The sequence below is a fragment of the Equus quagga genome, chromosome 5, assembly GCF_021613505.1.
Source record: "Equus quagga isolate Etosha38 chromosome 5, UCLA_HA_Equagga_1.0, whole genome shotgun sequence".
NCBI lineage: Eukaryota > Metazoa > Chordata > Mammalia > Perissodactyla > Equidae > Equus > Equus quagga.
The window spans coordinates 116,370,694-116,390,159 of NC_060271.1; the positions used below are offsets into that span (position 1 = coordinate 116,370,694).

At 38.9% G+C, this 19,466-nt stretch overlaps 1 protein-coding gene across 2 annotated transcripts in view; it reads right to left on the reverse strand.

Moving 5' to 3' along the window:
• Positions 1–19,466, reverse strand: part of BABAM2 (BRISC and BRCA1 A complex member 2) — a 419,181-nt gene that overhangs the window by 251,365 nt on the left and 148,350 nt on the right. For both annotated transcript variants that reach the window (XM_046660582.1, XM_046660583.1), the window contains one exon: positions 7,200–7,274. In XM_046660582.1, the coding sequence (XP_046516538.1) occupies positions 7,200–7,274 (75 nt within the window). The remainder of the gene's footprint in view (positions 1–7,199; positions 7,275–19,466) is intronic.

Consider the following 19,466-nt stretch of genomic DNA (forward strand, 5'->3'; position numbering starts at 1 on the left):
TCTAATCCCCTATAGATTCTAGTACCACTTTAAGTCAAAATCAATATTTCGGGGTTCTGCATGGTAGTGCACTCAAGAACCAAGCCTGCTGTGGGCACTCTGTTGCAGTTATTATAAGCAGCTCAGAATCCTGGGCACGGGGTACAGGCACCATCCCTGTTCAAGGTTCTCTTTCTGCCATCCACTGGGTCCTACCTACTAAGATCCCCCTTAATACCACTCTATAGTGTAAATCAAGAAAAGAGAAGAGCCTGGATCCCATCTTTTCCTCCTCAGCCTCTAACTTCTCCAGCGGCATTCCCATTCCAAGCCTAGCCTGACCTCCTCACTTAAGTTAAAGCGAAATGATTTCATGTATTAATACAATCAAATTTTCCTACCGTAGGAGGGAGTTTCAGCATCACTGCAGGTCAGTGCAGTGGCATACTTCTCATTGTCTTAACGTGGAATTAAAAATCACAAAAGGCCATCTTCGGCTCCCCATGTCTCCTTCTTTCACCTCTTTTCCATTTTCACCACTAACTCCTCTTCTTGCTGCCCACTTTCTCTCTTCCTTGTGCTGGCCCTGGAATCCCTGTGGACTGCATCTCCCACTTTCCCCTGATTCAGTGACACACATTACATTCCATCTTTGCTCTACCCATTTCAGGGTTTCAGAGAGCCCATCTACATCTCACCTCTGAAAAACACTCCAGACGGATTTATATTGGAACACAGACCACTGCAGCTCTCAATTTAAGGTCTTTTCTCAAACTCACTTATTCTCTCTACTTCAAGACAGATCTAAAGAGACTTAGCTTCCCATTTGGACTACTAAAGGTAAAATAACCTAGCAGTACAGAGTATTTCTTGCTGCAGTTTGGTGTGTCGGAAAGACCACTGGCCTTGGAGCCAGGAAGATCTGCATATAAATTTCACTTCCACAAACTGCTACCTGGACCACTTACATAGCTGAGCCTCCAGAGTCCTTATCTATTTAAAAAAATGGTGGGGAAAAAATTACATTGCAGAGTTGTTAAGAATATTAAATAAGATGATGTATATAAAGCACCTAGTCCAGTTCCTACAGACAGCATTTATTCAATACAGATTAGTTCTCTTCCTTCACTGTCACCCTTCAAAGCTTGTCAGCACTAGTACCCACTGATAAATGAGGCTAGAGGCACTAGAGAGGGCTGCAGTCACGCCATCACTGTGCCAATAAATCCATTTACATCTGAGTTTATTAAGCCAAAGTAGAAATCCATAGCTTCTACTTAAAGCAGTACTTCCTAACACTGGCTGCACATTAGAATTACCTGGGGAACTTGTAAAATATAAGGATACTTGGGCCTCATCTCCAAAGATTCCAATTTGATTGACCTGAGTAGGGCGAGGGTATCAGTGCAGCCCAGGTTGAGAACCACTGACTTAAAGGTAACTGAGATCATTTAGAGTTAAATGGGACCCCCGGGGCCCTTGGAACTTTTTGCCCACTTTTACAAGTTTCCCTAGACAAGACTATGCAGAATAGATGCAATCTCGCCAAATTTACTTTCCACAGACTCCTAAAATAATATCAGGGAACCAAGCCACTTCAGACAGATCTCTATCATATAATAAGACAGCAATCAAGGTAGAAAAGTATCCAATAAGCATCCAATAGAATTCTAGTGTATCATACATCATCATGCAAACACAAGAACATATACCTTAGGAGATAATTTCAAAATTATCTGTCATACTTTCTATGCCCTAGGATACCTGAAAATCTAGGCCTAAACTGCTCTCTCTATTAAATTATACATGTGTTATCTTTCAGTTAGTGGCTCCAATCACAAATTTAGTAGGCTTATAAAGAGAATGTGTGATGGTTAATCTTATGTGTCAACTTGACAGGGCTAAGGGATGGCCAGATAGCTGACAAAACACTATTTCTGGGTGTGTCTGTGAGGGTGTTTCAGGAAGAGACTAGCATCTTTATCAATAGACTCAGTAAAGAAGATCCAGCCTCACCAACTGAGGTGGGCATCATCCACTTCTTGAGGGCCCAAATACAACAAAAAGGCTGAGAAAAGGCGCATTCTCTATCTCCACCCCCCCCCCCCCCTTCAGCTGCGGCATCCATCTTCGCCTGCCCTTGAACGTAAGAACCCCTTGGTCTCCAGCCTTCAGACTTCATGACTTACACCAGTGTTCCACACCTCCCTGGTTCTCAGGCCTTTGGATTTGGACTGAATTACACCACCAGCTTTCCTGGTTCTCCAGCTCTCAGACAACACATTGTGGGACTTCTTGCCCTCCATAATCATGTGAACCAAATCTCATAATAAATCTCCTCTTATATACATCCTACTGCTTCTGTTTCTCTGGAGAACTCTGACTAATACAGAATGGTTCCCTAGTTCAGAATCAGTGTCTCCACACCTGAAGGTGAAATGTGGTGTCAATCCATTTACTGCTGTCATATTCCAGCAATCAATGACCGCCCTGTACTACGGGGAGTTGTACCTTATCTACCTGAGATGCTCTTCAGAACACCCTTCTGCAGCTCACCTGGCTATCAGACTGCCATGGCCAACACACAGAGGTATTCCATTTGGCCTGCAGTATTTTTTAAAAATATTTATCCATTGCCATCACTTACAAAGCAGACTTTTTTTTCATGTAAAAAAAAACCCATCCTGAGATTCTGGGCTCCTTTTAATAACATCTGCATATCTGGCAACATTAGGCCCATACTCTCACATGGAAACAACTCTGTAGCTGAGTAACAGCTGCTGTCTTAGATGAAGCACACACTTGCTAGTTCACTACAGTTGTCATCCTTTCCTATGCTATTATATCAAGCCAGATTCACTCCTTTTCAGTACCTGCCTGGCCTGTGAGTATCTGCATTTGCTAACCTAGGTTTGATTACAAAGCAGATTGATTAAGCAGATGAACCTGCTGGCCAATGTCAGACTGAGGAGGTAGATCCCACACAGAATAACCTCAGCACACGCGGACGCTTGGATGCTCTCCTCCACGTTAATGACCTTCTTAGACCACGTATGATTCCAATCTGGCTATCTCCCTAAGACTCTCTGCCTATCCTACGCCCCTGAACCTGTCTTGATAACCTGACCTTAATTCCTGCTTTCTGTCTCTGTTTGATGCAGTGACCTCTGTTTCACCATCCTGCACTGAGTGTGCCCTGACTGATCAATACAGCCACAGTGGCTTCCAAAGAAAGATAAGAAGAATGAGAACCTCATTTCCTGACATAGATGGCCTATTTTAGCTTTTTACCCTCAGTTCATTTCCATATAGTATCATGATTCAGATACCACAGTGGGACTAAATAGCAGCAAGCAATCCATCAGGATGAATGAGCTCATTATGTGATGTTAAATGTTCCCAATAAGACTAATGTAGAAACTAGAAGTCCAAGTCCTTCAGCCATAGTAAATTGGTCACAGTCCTGCTTCTGGGCTGGGCTAGGGCTCAAAAGTTCCCAGTTCAGAGACACTCCAGCAACTATTTAGACTATTGCTATGGACTGAATGCTCAGTGTCCCCATTCATATGTTGAGGCTTAATCCCCAATATGATGATATTTGGAGGAGGGGTCTTTGGGAGGTAATCAGATCATGTGATAGAGCCCTCATGAATGGGATTAGTGGCCTTATAAGAAGAGACACCAGAGAGACGCTCTCTCTCTTGGCCATACAAGGACACTTTGAGAAGATGGCTGTCTATAAGCCAAGAAGTGGGCCCTCACCAGACAATGGATGTGCTAGTGGTTTGATATTGGAGTTCCCAGCCTCCAGAAATGTGAGAAATAAATATCAGTTGTTTGAGCCACCCAGTCTATGGTGTTATTGTTATAACAGCCTGAACTGACTAAGACAACTATATGAACAATTATGGTCTCATCAAACAAAGTTAACACCCACTTTTTTTGAAGATTATTTTTGTCATATATGTTATCAGCAGGGAATAATTACTATTTAGACTTCTAGTTCAGTGAGATCCAGCAATTTTCCTAGAAATTTCCGTACGATGCTGCTGAAGGGTGTCCTAACTACAGGATTTTAACTTCACTATATTCTGAATAAAACTGGCTCATTATTTTAAGAGGCTAATTCAAACACATATCATGTTTACAAGTAAGCTTCTCTCCTCCCCAAAATACCATATTCTTAGTTTCTGAGTACTTCTTGTTCAGATAATAAAAATTTTAGTCGAAAACTAGAACCTTTCCTTAGTTATCTCACTATGGAGTATGGTTTTCCCAAAAAAAACACAATGCTTTCTTAGCATCATATTAATTGGGTTTAATAATTCTCAAAACAAGAATATACATAAGTCAATTTTCACCACATCCTAAAAAAATTAAGAACAGCATCTTCTAATGACTAGCTCTTCCTTAAAAGAAAATATATATACAAGTATAAAACAATCTTTCTTTGGTTTAGTTACCGTGGTGAATACATACATTTTTATCATATCAGTAATTCCCCCTTATTCTGCGGACCACGATTTCTCCCCATTAACACACCAGTAGAGAACTTCATGGGTGCACACCTGGGCCCAAGTGGGACAGACATGGGAAAGTTGGTCTATGCCTATCTGTAGACTGTCCAACATGGGATCTGTTTCCTGCAATGTAGGCTACGGAGGCAGAAGACTTGTACTACATTTCCCATTTAATTTATACTAATCTGTGCTGGATTTCTAACACCCATAATTAAAGAATCCTAACTAATACAGAAGTATGTTTTAACAACTGAGTTTTTATGTAAATGATTTATCTAACCCTGTGATTTACCTCAACCAAGAATAAAATTCAGATGTTGAAGTCAGGATTCATTTTGAGAATAAATTCACTCTATCCCATGTAAGAACCATATACGCTTAGAGTACAAGATTAAGCAAAATGGTATCGCTGAATATTTAATGGCTTTTTCATCCTAATGTCAAAGAATTCTATTAGTGGATAAAATAGGTACACTTGGAAATAGAAATTTATGAGTGGATGATGGCTTCATCATAGTGTAATGAATTTCACTGTAGTAAATCAGTAGGGTATGTAGTCAAATTCCATGCTTTCTCAATATTTACAACTTCTACTTTACCCTTCATTTCTTTGGGATGGTGAGGTAAAACTAAATTGATGCCTCTGAAGACCATCCCAACCCTAGGAATTGAGGAGTTTATTTTGAGACTTAGACCATCAGATATAAGCCTGGTAATTAGATTAGGAGCATCTAAATGTAAATGATATATAAGGCAGCTCCTAATGAAAACTCTGTTTTAAGAATAAGCCAAATGTTCCAAGGTTACGTATGATTCAACAACTCTAGGAACTTATAATATCTTAAAACCATCCACAGGTATTCTGGATTACTTCCAGTATGCAGGTAATTTTTTTTTTTTTTTTTTTTGCTGCTGTTTTGTGTTATATAAGAGTTTCTCTTTTTTTGTCCTTGTTGTCATTTTATTCTCTTTTTTGTCCTTGTTGCTGCAGTTGCATGAACTAAAGATCCAGAAAGACATTAGTTTTGCATTGTAGGCATTTCACCTATAGGAGAAAAATCATTTCAAAGTACTTTGGAGAGGGGAAGGTGGAAAGCTTTCCAATTTTGCCAGATAGGTTCCACCTTTCTCCTGTCTGACTGGCAAGGGAAATAAGGGCATAATAATATAAAGTTAGAACTCTTAGAATAGAAAATATGAAAATTTGATTTTGAAGAGAAAAATATTAGATATATCGTGATCCAAGAGGCATTTTTTTTCTTCTGACCCTCAAGAACATGAGCAGAGGCAATACCAAGTTCAAATAAACAGGACAACCATTCAAACTGATAAGGCCCAATAAATCAAAACAAAGATATTGTAACTGTAAATTACGGATTTAAGTGATTACACGAATAATATTGAATTTGGCTTTAAATCAGCTGAAGGAGAATTTTAACTGGAATATATGGAGGTCAATGAGTCTGTGATCTAAGAGTTTCCAAGGAGACTGCTTGCTGTTCTAATTAAGCACAGTAACTGCTGAAAGCTAGGCTTGGTAATCACAGATCCAATATGTATAGTTTCCACAACAAGAGTATAGAGAAACTAATATAAACTGTTGACTTCCATTCTTACTCAGACTTCACAACCCCTGGATTCAGTGTGGAAAACCAGTCAATTAGAAACTAAAAATGAAAGTTTAATGAAGCACAAAAATCCCACATTTTACTAAGGGGAAAAGAAAATAATTTTTCCCCCTTGGGTGGAACATATTTAAAAAGAGTCTTCCCTAATCTCTTCTATGGTCTACAGTTTATATTCCACCAGACCACACTCCCAATCATTATCTAAATTAATATCTAATATTATTTATTGACCACTACAATACGCAAGAAAACTTGTGCAAGGATTCTGTCTTCTCTCCACACTGCTAAAACCACCATTAACTCTTTAAACAACATCAAATTAGAAAGGCAGAAATTTTTCTTACACTAGACTAAAGCTATATAACCACAGCTTGAAATATGGGGCTGAGAGCAGCCAGTCAAATCTTAAATCACAACCCAAATCCTCATTTCTGATGAACCCAGGCCTTTGTCCTAAGGCTTCCTGTTCAGAACTTGCTCCATGGTCCATTTAGTTTCTTTCACACTAACCACAGCCTAGTCACTTGGATTCCACCTCTTCTTGGCAAAGCATTTGCAAATTAGCTGCTCCTCAAGCCACACCTTGCCTGCATCACATTTTAAAGGATGACATATACACTGGCCTAACCCCATTCTGGGTCTCTCCAGGACAGCCCAATTTTGAAGGTGCCTGAGATCAACCGCTGACATAAAGAAAGAAAATGAAATGCACTTTAGCACAGCATAGTTAACATGCAATCTTACCTAAAGACAGAATGTATATTAGACAATTTCTATGAGAGTCTTTCATTCCAATAAGATTATTAACTAAAGGTGATTTTTCACACCAAAGTTTAATTTACTTAAACTAATTTTATCTTATAAGGAAAATTCATTTTGAAATTACTTTTAGGGTTACTATTTTAGCTTTTAGGTAACAAAGTAACTCAGTGGATCTTCATGCAGTAAATATTTTTAATAGAATTTATCACCTGAACAAAATGCTGGCAAACCAGTCACACAAATATTCATAGTTAAATAATTACTTAAAAAGCTCATTTATATTCTCATATTAATAATCATATATTTTTACCTTGAGAAGGTATGTGGGAATATTGCTAAAATCCACTGGCAACTTCAAAAGGAAACGAGCTGAAAATTCACCAGTCTGTAGAAAGAAAGGTATAATAATAAGATTAAAATCAAAAATCGATTATGAAGTGACAATTATAGCCAAGGCCACAAGTTCAACCTGTTCAAAATGCAGGCATCTTTAATTTGGGTTTCCTAACATGAAGCAAGAGAAGAAGGTTGGAGAAGGAGGGGAGAATCAAAAAGAAGTGTTAAATTATTAGTTACAAAAAAGCACAATTAGAATTTTTAAAATCTGCATTTTAAATGTGCAATAAAATTATGCAGTAGTATTACCCTTTGTTTCTTTAAAATATAAAAAGAATACATGAATGTATGATTTTTTTAATCCAAACAATAGAGATAGACCTGCCCCTTCAATTCATTTGTTTTTACTAAAGCATTCAGACCACTTTGCTAATATTTATAACCCACAGGCTAATGACATATGTCACGATCCTTCATAGCGTGTCTCGAAGTACATATAAAGGTCAAACTTCTACCCACATAAAGCAGTACATCAGTGGGTACCCCAAATAAGATTCTAACCTCCTGACAATCTGCTAACATCATTATCATCAACTAATATTTTTCAGTAATTCTCCCTATGAACTAGCCTCTGTAGGAAAAATGTACAGAGGCTTGGTGATTGAAAACATTTAACTAAGCCATAAATAGCAGTTTCTATTTTTTTAAAATAGAAAACTCACGTAAAATAAGAAAGTTTCCCTCTAAATTTTTATGATGAGAAAAGCTAAGGAATCACATGAAAAACCCCCAACTTTGTCATAGTGTAGAGGAGAGGTTTTCCAATTAGGCTATGCAGACACCTAGGGGTTCCAAGTAACGTGTGCAAAGGCAACAAAGATGGGTGCTGAGCTAGTAGGGTCCCAGGTCTTCCGGCCTCTCTCATTGCACGCTTGCAGCTCAGCTTGGGATTTTGAAATATTGTGTTTCACTATGATAGGTCTGAACACAAACTCTGGGGATGACCCAGAACTACTCTAAAGAGTGGATTTCTATCCTTTTCACACTGCGACCACTCAAGAGCTCCCGAGATCACCACTGCCCCTCCCTCTGTAAAAAAACAAGCACTTCAAATTCCTTAAAACACATCTTTAAACATAGCAAGCATTTACAAATATTTTTTATGGATGGGTGGATGAACACACATAGGCAAATATGCACACCTCTTACAGAAGATTCCACAACAGTCACCACTCTTTTCTACAAACACCCTAGCAACTGGCTTCAAGATCCTGGCCCTAATTTTAAAACTCTGACCTAAAACTTTGAAAATGCAAACAGAAATATAAACTTTGAGCTCAAAAGATAAAAATGATAACTACCATCTGCATAGCTGTTTGTTGTTTGTTTTACAGCTTACAACATCTTTTAATTTACATCGACCTCTAGCTCAGGACAGAGCACTTCTCCATTGCCACAAGACTAACCCTGTGACAGAAAAGGCAGAAATGAGAGAACTAAATGGACAGAATCAAAGTTGAGGCAAGCCCGATAGAGTCACCAGGAAGGCCATGGTGAGAAAGAGGACTAATCCTTAGAGCTGAACAGCTGTACTCAGTATGGAACACCAATGTGTGCAGGCTTCTCGCAACTCGACACTTGAGACAAGAGCCCCCTAAGGATCTACAAACAGCTCACCAAGGAGGGTGGGAAGAGAAGGTTTGTGAAAGATGATAAACAATTCTTACCTTCCATTAGAGTCCAAGATTACTAGAAAGCTATAGTTTTGGTGTTACGTTAAGCTCCTCAAGGACTCTAGAACTAACATACCGCTAAGTGTGATTCTTTAAACCTAAGTCCAAAGGGTCCCACTGTGAAAGGGGTAAGTACAAGGACAACATGTAACAGTACAGAGTTATATAGGCACTTACAAGAGGGGCATCTAGCCCAGTGTGGGTTTGGGATTTGGGGAAGAAAAACAGAAAACTCTCCCTTTAGTGCTGCGTACAGTGCTATAGAGGAAAGAACACTGACCAAAGAATACATGTTTCCAACAACAGTCCCCATTCTTTTTCTGCTATATAATCAATTTTTTCCCCTTTACCCACTTACTCCCATCAGCATGCAAACATCATTTAAAAAGTCTTTCTTGACTTCACACCCCTCTTCAGGCCCCATCTCATGTCTCTGTTCTACTTTCCAAAAAAAAATAATCTCCTGTAAAGAATTAGTCTATTTGAGGTCTACATTTCGTCTTTTATTTACATTTTGTCTCTTGAACCCTCTCAGTCAGACTTTCCTTCCCACCACTCTACCAAAACATATCATCAAGGTCACCAATGACCACCCCACTGCCAAATCCAATTGGTCAATTCTCAGTCCTCATCTTATTCTCTATCAGAAGCATTTTGACATAGCTGATCAATCCTTTCCTGGAAGATTCTTCACTTGGTTTCCAGGATCCCGCTCTCTCTTGGCTCTTCTCTACCTCACTGGCCTTCCCTCTGGTCTCTACAACCTCTGAACACTGAGGTACACCTGGGCTTAATCCCAAGCCCTCTTTCATTTATTTACGCTCCCCAGGTGATCTCATCCAGGCTCACAACTTGAAATACCATTTATATGCTGATGATTCCCCAATGTTCTATCTCCATCCCAGACCTTCTCCTAATACAAGTTTCATTTATCCAACTACCAAGACTAAAACCAAAATTCTGATTTTGCGCTCTTCCTTTGATATTTATTCCTCATCTAAGTAGACGGCAATTCCATTCTTTCAGTCTCTCAGACCAAAAACCTCAGAATCATCCTTGACTCCTATCTTTTTCTCTCATCCCACACAGCAGCAAATCCTGCTGACTCTACCTTCAAAATATATCCTCAGCCCAACCACTTCTCACCACCTCCACAACCACCTGATCTGAGCCATTATTATCTCTAGCCTGGATAACCGCAATCACCCCCAACCGCTTCAGCCCTTCTTCACCTGCAGTTTATTCCCATCACTGCAGGCAGAGCAATCCTTTCAACACCTTAGTCGGATTATGATCCTCCTTTGCTCGAAACTCTTAGATGGTAGGGATTCAGCTCCTTTATAGAGAAATGTGACACGGTAACAATTGAGCAGTGATGTGAAAGAGGTGGGAAAGTAAACCATGTGGAGTGAGGAGGAAAAATATCCTAGGCAAAGAGAACAACGAGTGTGAAAAGGGTTGATGCAGGACAAGCCTGGATGTTCAAGAAAGAGCAAGAAGGTCAGCATTACTGGAGCAAACTAATTAGTACTAAACTAAGCACTAATACTGATCAAAGGTCACCCAAACTCTCTTCTCCATAGTGTGAGCAATTTCTAAACCCCTGTAGGATATGCAACAATCATTCATAAAACCAGTGAACACTAAAATGGCTACTACACCTATGTGGAACATTTGTTAAATTATTTCTGGGAATGTTGAGATAGGTCTTTAAAAAGTACCATGGGAATAGAAGAGCTTGGGGAAGGGAGCTGGTTAGACAGACAATCAAAAATCAAACTCATTTCTTCTTCATTTTCAATTTTAAGGCAAACCACCTACCAATCAATAAATAGCCACTTCTATTTACCAGGATAAAATGTCAATCTGTAAGTTAAAATGGCAATCTCAAAACTTTTACTTTGTTAGACTCAATGGCTCTTATATATATTTTTTGAAAACAACAACAAAAAGAGTGAAATGTGGGATTTAAAAAATTAAGAGAACTCTTGTACATATAAGGTAATAGGAAAGATAATTACATATTTAGCACTTGGACTCATTTGAACTGCTGGTTATTTTAGTCCATGCACTGCATTTTAGCTCTTTCTGCCCTATTTTAGTTTGTACAATATATTTTTATTCTACCAGCTATTTTAGACCAACATTCTTTTAAAAATGCTCAGACAATCCTGACTTTATCCCTTCTCAAAATGTTGATCCTACAACTAATATAAATTTGTGTTTATTGGCAACAGACTGATTTACACAACTAAATTCACAAGAAAAAACATGGTGATCCCAGGACTAATATAAATTTGTGTTTATCAGCAATAGGCTGCCTTACACAACCAAACTCATAATAAAAGAAACAAGATGGTGAAAAGGAATTTGGCCCACTGGAAACCATAAAAAGTGCTCATGATCTCTAACTTTCAAGCCTACTACACATTCTATATTTTGCCATTGAAAGAATAAAGAAAACTTAGCATTTGTTTCTAACAGCATTGGAAACTAAGACTCGAGAATTCAGATTTCAGTTCTGCCACTGATTTTCCTGGTGACCTGTAAGCTAATCCTCTGTGAAACTGACCAAATGATGATTTAGAAGACATCTTAATGTACAATTTGAGTTATAAACATTATATGAGGAGAAAAACACAAGTGAAAAATCCTTTCCGAGTTCTACCTCAGACAATGACTTTTCCTGTGTTTTTATATTTGAAGTTCCAACAGCTATTAAAAGCAATTTACAGTCACTCTGTTGTAACGTCAAAGATTGCTTCCATAGCAATCTTTCCTGTAAGCTGAAAATGAGACATTTAGATGCAGCCAAGTGAACAGAATAATTTGATTTTTTTGTCACTCCTTGGTCAAATCTTTTCTTGGATAGACGTAAAAAATTATCTGACCTATGACTGTTAAAATGTCAGCCGTTCTGCCAACTGCCTTAATGGCAATTTCCCCAGCATTAGCAATAAATATGTGCATCCTTCCTTTTTTCAAGTTATAGTACATTGGCAAGTAGTAACTTAAACTAACAAGACTCAGTTTGGGGAATTTATTAGGTCTAAGCTTTTCTTCTGGTCACAGCAGCTGTGTAATAGTTCTCTTCTCCTTTTGGAAGTGACAGGCAGACATCCTGTACAGAATGGATTCCAAACCCAGGTTGCTCTGTAAAGGGAAACTTTACTTACTTGCTTAGAGACTGTTCCCTTATCAACTAACAAACTTTCATCTGAACTTGATTGCTCTGACCACTTAGATAGCTAAAAGCTAAGAAACACTCAAGAATGACTATAACTTTCGCTGGTGACAATCTGGTAAGGTGATTCTTCAACTGGACTCTGACGACCAACAGCCTAAGTCTGAAGATTGTTCCTTGGCAAATGCATAATTACCTACTACATGTGAAAAGGGAAGCCAAAGTTAGTCTAATTAGAATTTCATAACATCTCATACTTTACAAAATATTTTCTAAGACATATTATTTAATTATTCCCAAAACTCTGTTCAGTAGATAGAATTCATTTATACCTATTTTAGAAAGGAGAAAATGGAGGCTTAGAACAGTCAAGAAACGTGCCTACAGTCATTGAGAGAGAAATAAAGAGTCAGAGCTCAACCTCAAGGCTCAAGGTTTATTCATTCATTCATTGCTATGGACTAAGGGCCTAGAATGTGTCAGGCCCTATACTAGGCACTGCAAGTATAACAAGTAAAAGAGACACAATCCCTGCTCTCCCAGAGCTTAGAGTCTAGTGACTGAGGGAGACAGTAATCAAAACAATACTCCTATACATTACAACCTATGAAAAATGCTATCAAAGAAGGGGCAGAGGGCTTTAAGAGCGCATTTCAGAACACCTGACCCGTCTAGGTTTGGGGGCTCATTACTTCGAGGGAAGCTTTAAAAAGCTGAGTCAAAGGACTATATGGAAAAATAAACAATTAATACGAGCAAGAAAAATTCTGAAGAAGAAAAGCACTGAGAGGGGGATAGCCACACCAGATAGTAAACATAATATAAAGATACAATAATTACAGCAGGGTAGTACTGGTGTTAAATCAACAGACAGATGAATGGAACAGAAGGTAAGCCCAAATACATTTAATGTATGATTGATGCTGTGGGACAACTGGGTAGCCATCTAGGAAAAAATTAAAGTCAAATGCCTAATTCACATCATATATCAGGAGAAAGTCCAAGTGGATTAAGGATTTCAGCGTAAAAAGTGAAACCATAAAGAAGAAAACATTGATGAGTATCTTTATGACTTTGCAACAGAGAATGCCTCTCTAATATGACTCCAAATTCAGAAGCCATAAAGGAAAAGATAAACTTGACTACCTGAAAATAAAAATTTTCTAGATGGCAAAAAAACCACCATCAGCAAAGTCAAAAGACAATGGACAAACTGAGAAAAATGTATTTTCAAGTCTAATACAAAGAGCTAATGTCCTTAATGAAAAGAAAGATGCAAAACAGGGAAAGGATATACATAAAAGAACTACAAATAACTCAGACATATGAAAAAATGCTTAACCTCATTCATAACAAAAGGAATACAAATTAAAACTAAACTGAATATGATTTTTTACCAAACAGACTGGCAGAATTCTATCAGCACTTTAAAGATATCATTGCACTGTCTTCTCAACTCCATTTTTTTTTCTGGTTTTTTGGGGTTTTTTTGAGGAAGATTATCCCTGAGCTAACATCTGCTGCCAATCCTCCTCTTTTTGCTGAGGAAGACTGGCCATGAGCTAACATCCATGCCCATCTTCCTCCACTTTTTTTTATGTGTGGGACGCCTACCACAGCATGGCTTGTCAAGTGGTGCCATGTCTGCACCTGGGATCCAAACTGACGAACCCCAGGCCGCTGAAGCAGAACGTGCGCACCTAACTGCTGTGCCACCAGGCCAGCCCCTCAACTCCATTGTTTTTGATAAGCCAGTGGTGACTCAATTGTTCAACTACATATAAAGTGTCATTTTTCCGTGGTCGTTTAAGATTTTCTCTTTATGTCTGGTTTTCAGTATTTTGACTACGATGTGCCGTGTTTGTTTTCTCCTTGCATTTATCTTGGTTGGGATCTGCTGAGATTTTTGAATCTGTAAATTTATGTTTCTCACCATACTTGGAAATTTCCGGGCATTATTTCATCAAATATTCTCCTGCTCCCATTCCCCTCTCTTCTCCTTCTAGGACTCCACTTTCGTGCACACTAGCTGTTTTGATTTTGTCCCCTAGGTCCTTGAAGCTCTGCTCTCCCTTCTTGCAAGTATCAAGCCCCATCCAGTACCTGCCTGCTTTACGTCACTCTCCAGGACCTTCAGGCACATGGCTTTATATTTTGTCCAGAGCTTACAGTTGATATTCATGGATGGGTTAGTCCAGCAGGAGTCACCTGGCCATTATGCAAAGTAAAACCTGACAGAAACCTACAAATATGTTAATATACTGTTGACAATACCGTGGAGAAACAACCACTCTCCTATATGGCTGCTGGGTTAATAAACTGGTACAAACTTTATGGAAGGCATTTTGGTGATAAAATTATAAACACATATAATCATTGATCCAGCAATTCTACTTCTAGTTATCTTACAGTCATACTTGAATACATACAAAATGACATGTATAAGATTATTTATTACAGTATTATTTATAACAGCAAAAGATTTAAAACAACTTAATGTCCAACAATAGAGTTCAGATTAAATAAATTATGGTTGAATTATACAATGTAATAATATATGATTAGTAAAAAGAAGAATAAAGGAGGGGCTGGCCCAGTGGCACAGTGGTTAAGTTCACACATTCCACTTCAGTGGCCTGGGGTTCAGTAGGTCCTGCGTGTGGACTTACACACCGCTTGGCACACCATGCTGTGGTAGGCGTCCCACATATAAAGCAGAGGAAGATGGGCACGGATGTTAGCTCAGGGCCAGTCTTCCTCAGCAAAAAGAGGAGGATTGGCAGCAGACGTTAGCTCAGGGCTAATCTTCCTCAAAAAAAAAAAAGAAAAGAATAAAGGAATTTTCTATGTGCATACATGGGAAAAAACTTTGACCTAAGTCAAAAGCAAGGTGAAAAACAGAGTATATAATATATGTTACCATTTGCATAAAAGGGAGGAAATATATGTATTTATATTTGCTTATATGTGCATAAAGAAAATCTGAAAAGCTATACTAGAAAAAACTATGCCAGTGCTTACATGTGGTGGGTTGGAGAAGGAAAGGAGGGTAGAATGATTTGGGTGGGTACAGGACAATGATGGGAGAGAGACTTTTCACTACGTATCTTTTAACAGATCTTGATTTTTGAACAATATGAATATATCACCCATTCAAAAATTTTTAAAAATAGACTTGAAAATTAGAATTAAAAGCATTATGAGATGCTCATAATTTATCCATTCACTCATTCATTCAACAAACATTTACTTAGTACCTACTGTGCCAAGTACTAGACTAGGTAATGGAGATCTAAAGACCAACAAAATACAGTCTTTGTCCTCATGAAGCTTAAAGTCTATTTTGACTAGACAAACAAAATATTACAATGTGATGCTTTAACAGAGATATTCACATGATGCTTTGGAAGCAATTCAGTTAGAACTCTTAGTTTAGGGTGACAGAATTCCAGTTCAAACTAACTTGAACAAATAGATTATTAAAAGGATACGAGGTATCTTATGGAATCTAAGATTAAAAATGCAGCCCGGCCTCAGTTCAAAGAACTCTAATACCCTTAGAATTTCCTCTTTGTCTCTTATCTCTCTGTATTTCATCTTACTCTCTATTTACCACTTTCTGATTCTTTTGACTAGATAATATGAGAAAAAAAAGCTCCCAGATTTACATGTTACAGACCAGTTACTCATGAGGAGACCAAGAACACTGTCTCAGTACTAACCCCAAATTCCCAGGCAAGAATTCTGGTTGGCTTACATGCCTCCTGATCTAACCAACACTATTTCCAAGTCTTTACAGTAAATAAGTGAGTGGTACCAAAAATTCATTGAAAATAACCAAAAAACTAGGAAACTCTTGGGGGGGGGGGGTGGGGACCTGAGTCAGGGGCTGGCCCAGTGGCGCAGCAGTTAAGTTCACACATTCTGTTTCAGTGGCTCGGAGTTCGCCAGTTCAAGTCCCAGGTGTGGATGTAGGCACTGCTTGTCAAGCCATGCTGTGGCAGGCGTCCCATATATAAAGTAGAGGAAGATGGGCATGGATGTTAGCTCAGGGCCAGTCTTCCTCATCAAAAAGAAGAGGATTTGCAGCAGATGTTAGTTCAGGGCTAATCTTCCTCAAAGAAAAAAAAAAAAACCCGAGTCAACTGGTCCTTTGAAGACACTTGCAGATTCCCCTCATGCTGAGAAAACTGTGCAAAGGATGCTCACTACATCTAAATGACCATCTAGGAAATGCAGCAAAGCACCCAAGATTGCAGAACAAACAAGTGGCCTCACAGATACAAGTAGTTGGCACAATTCCAGCCCTTCCTCACACGCTACTCTGTGAGGTGTAGGGAAAGGATTTCTTCTGTGTTTCATATGCTTTCATAAAAAAAGGTCTTTTCTACTTGATGCATCCTGCTGCTACAGGAAACTTGAATTTTCTGATACTTTCATTATTTAAACAACGATAATAAAATTCCTTTTAAATGTTAGTAAGATTGACAAAGCTATCATCCTTACCTTTAATGTCTTGAGGTAAAGTAATTTAGGTATATACACACACTAGTTTTTATGAATAAAGTAAAACCCTGAGATATAAACTATTTCCTAAGTACTCTTACCTACATATGGATCAAAATTCAAAATAACAAATTCTATTACAAAAACAATAAAAATGTGAGGCCCTGTCATGGGTTCATTTATTGTAAATAAGGTTCAACTCATAATAGTTCCATGTGGCTAAAAACAAAAACAAACCTGGTCAGCTCCTAGGCGTGTGCCGTTACACAGCTGACCACCGCACTACACCCTTCGCAAAGGAGCAGCTCCTAGGCGAGTGCCGTTACACAGCTGACCAGCACACTACACCCTTCGCAAAGGAGCGGCCACAAGTCCATCCCTATGTACAAGTCACATGCCATTGGGGCATAACTCCCAAGTAGCAGAAACTGAAGGGGGATTAGGAGAGAAGCCCCTTGTGTCCCCTGCTACATATGGCTGACTGGCATCACCAGAACAACTGCTCCATCCTGATGGCCAGTGGTGAAGAAACCATCCACTTCCAGACCATTCGGATATTTCGATCCCTCTCTTAGCACTCCTGCCCTCCTCTGCCACCATTCTAGACCACTGCTGTATAAGAAAAGATAATGCAATACACAAGCGTGAGCCACAGAGACATGTAATTTAAGATTATTTAACATTTTCTAATAGCTACATTTAAAAAGATGAGAGAAACAATTGAAATTAATTTTAATAAAATCTCCCAATATATCCAAAAATATTATCATTTCCACACATAATCAGTGTAAAAATTATTAGTGAGATGATTTTTTGGTACTAATTCTTTGAACTCTGGTATGTATTTTACATTCGCACACATCTCAGTTCAGACTAGTCATGTGTCAAGTGCTCAACAGCCACAGACGTATGCTTAGTGGCTCCTGTATTGGACAGCACAGTTCTAGACATTTTTCCATGAATACCAATTCCCACATTAAGTTAGATACTCCCTGTCATAAATGCCTGAAGACCTACCTAAGTTACTAAATACTATGAACCTGCAACACTCCCGACAGGAAGGCTGATAAGGCTCACCAGGTTAGTGGGAATGACCCTGGGGCTCCACTGCCTCTTCCAGACAATACGCTTTTCCTAATACTGTCTAAACCTACTGTCTTTCCTTCGTCTTCTCCACCTCCCTTCCTGTTAGCCAGCAATCTGTTCTCCCATCCTCACAACTCCATCAAAACTGCTCCCGGAAAAAAAGGCTCTCTCTTATCTCACACTCTCGTTCCTAAGAAAACTTGCCCTTTCACCTTGCTTTCCACACTTTACCTGCACCTTGGTGATGTCAGCTTCTACTGATCCACATACGGTACCTGACGACTAACAGCATCTTTGGAGATAATACAGGAACAATCGCTGAACTAGAATTTATTGAGCACTTATTACAATAATTTACTTCAAGTATCTACAAAAGAAGGCTAATAATAATAATAATAATAATACTTTGTATTATATAACTCCATGTTTGCTTAATTCTGTTTGCTCCCCACAAGCGAGACCTAATTTAATCTTTATGTCAAGGTTGAGGTGACAATAGTTATTTCCAGAAAAGTGACACATGGAAAATCTATAGTCACACACACACACACACACACACACACACACAACTAATGACAGAATCAGAATCTGAAGCTCTGGGGCCAGCCCCGTGGCCGAGTGGTTAAGCTCGTGCACTCTGCTTTGGCGGCTCAGGGTTTCACCAGTTCGAATGCTGGGCGCGGACATGGCACCGCTCATCAAGTCATGCCGAGGTGGCATCCCTCATGCCACAACTAGAAGGACCCACAACTAAAAATACACAACTATGTACCCGGGGCCTTTGGGGAGAAAAAGAAAAAATAAAATCTTTAAAAAATAAAAGAATCCGAAGCGCCTAGCGCCCAGATCACTCTCCTCTCCAACACGTTTCCAACCAGCCTCTACCTAGAGGCGCTTACACTCCACCACACACTGCTGTACAGTAATCAAACGGGAGGCCCTCAGACTGAAGTAGCTCTAATGCCCTGGTAGCTGACTTAAGCAAACGGAAACCTAAGCCAGTCAATTCCTGTAACTGCCTCAAGATTAAGAAGAACCACCAGCCACAAACAGCCAACTAGGCTTTCCCAAGTAAGATGCAACCATTTAAACTACAGCCAATCAAGTAAGTTCCTTGTTTTGCTTCTGTGTCTCCTCTGGAGAAACCTCGCCCCAGCTCCTGCTGGTAGAACGCTCCTAACCTCTCCGAATCAATATTTACTCAAATAAACTCTTAAAAATTTTAATATGCCTAGTTTATTTTTTAACCATGCCATATACTTTCCCTTCAAAAGTAGTATCACAGCAACATGAGATGACAGAAGCATAAAGCATTAACTCAAGTGAGGAATTATCATGAAATAGCTCCTTTCTTTTTCTGCACAATATTTTTAAATGTTGCTAGCGTTTAACTTACAAGCCATAGACTCTTAAAATCTTATTGGGATTTGGGGTCAAATACAACAACAAAAAAAGGGAAATTGCTTCACATTCTCCATTATACAAGTATATCTCACTATTAAGGAAATACCCACAAAAGGAAAAAATATGCTGTTAAAAAACAATTTTATCTCCCAGATCACCCACTGGTGAGCCTTAATATGTAAAATATGTGAAAATACATCATTTTAGAACATCTCAAAACATTCATTTCATAGCAGGAAAGAAAAGTGCCTCTGATCAAAATATGAGGTGATAGGGGCCAGCCACATGGCCAAGGGGTTAAAGTTCCACATGCTCTGCTTCAGAGGCC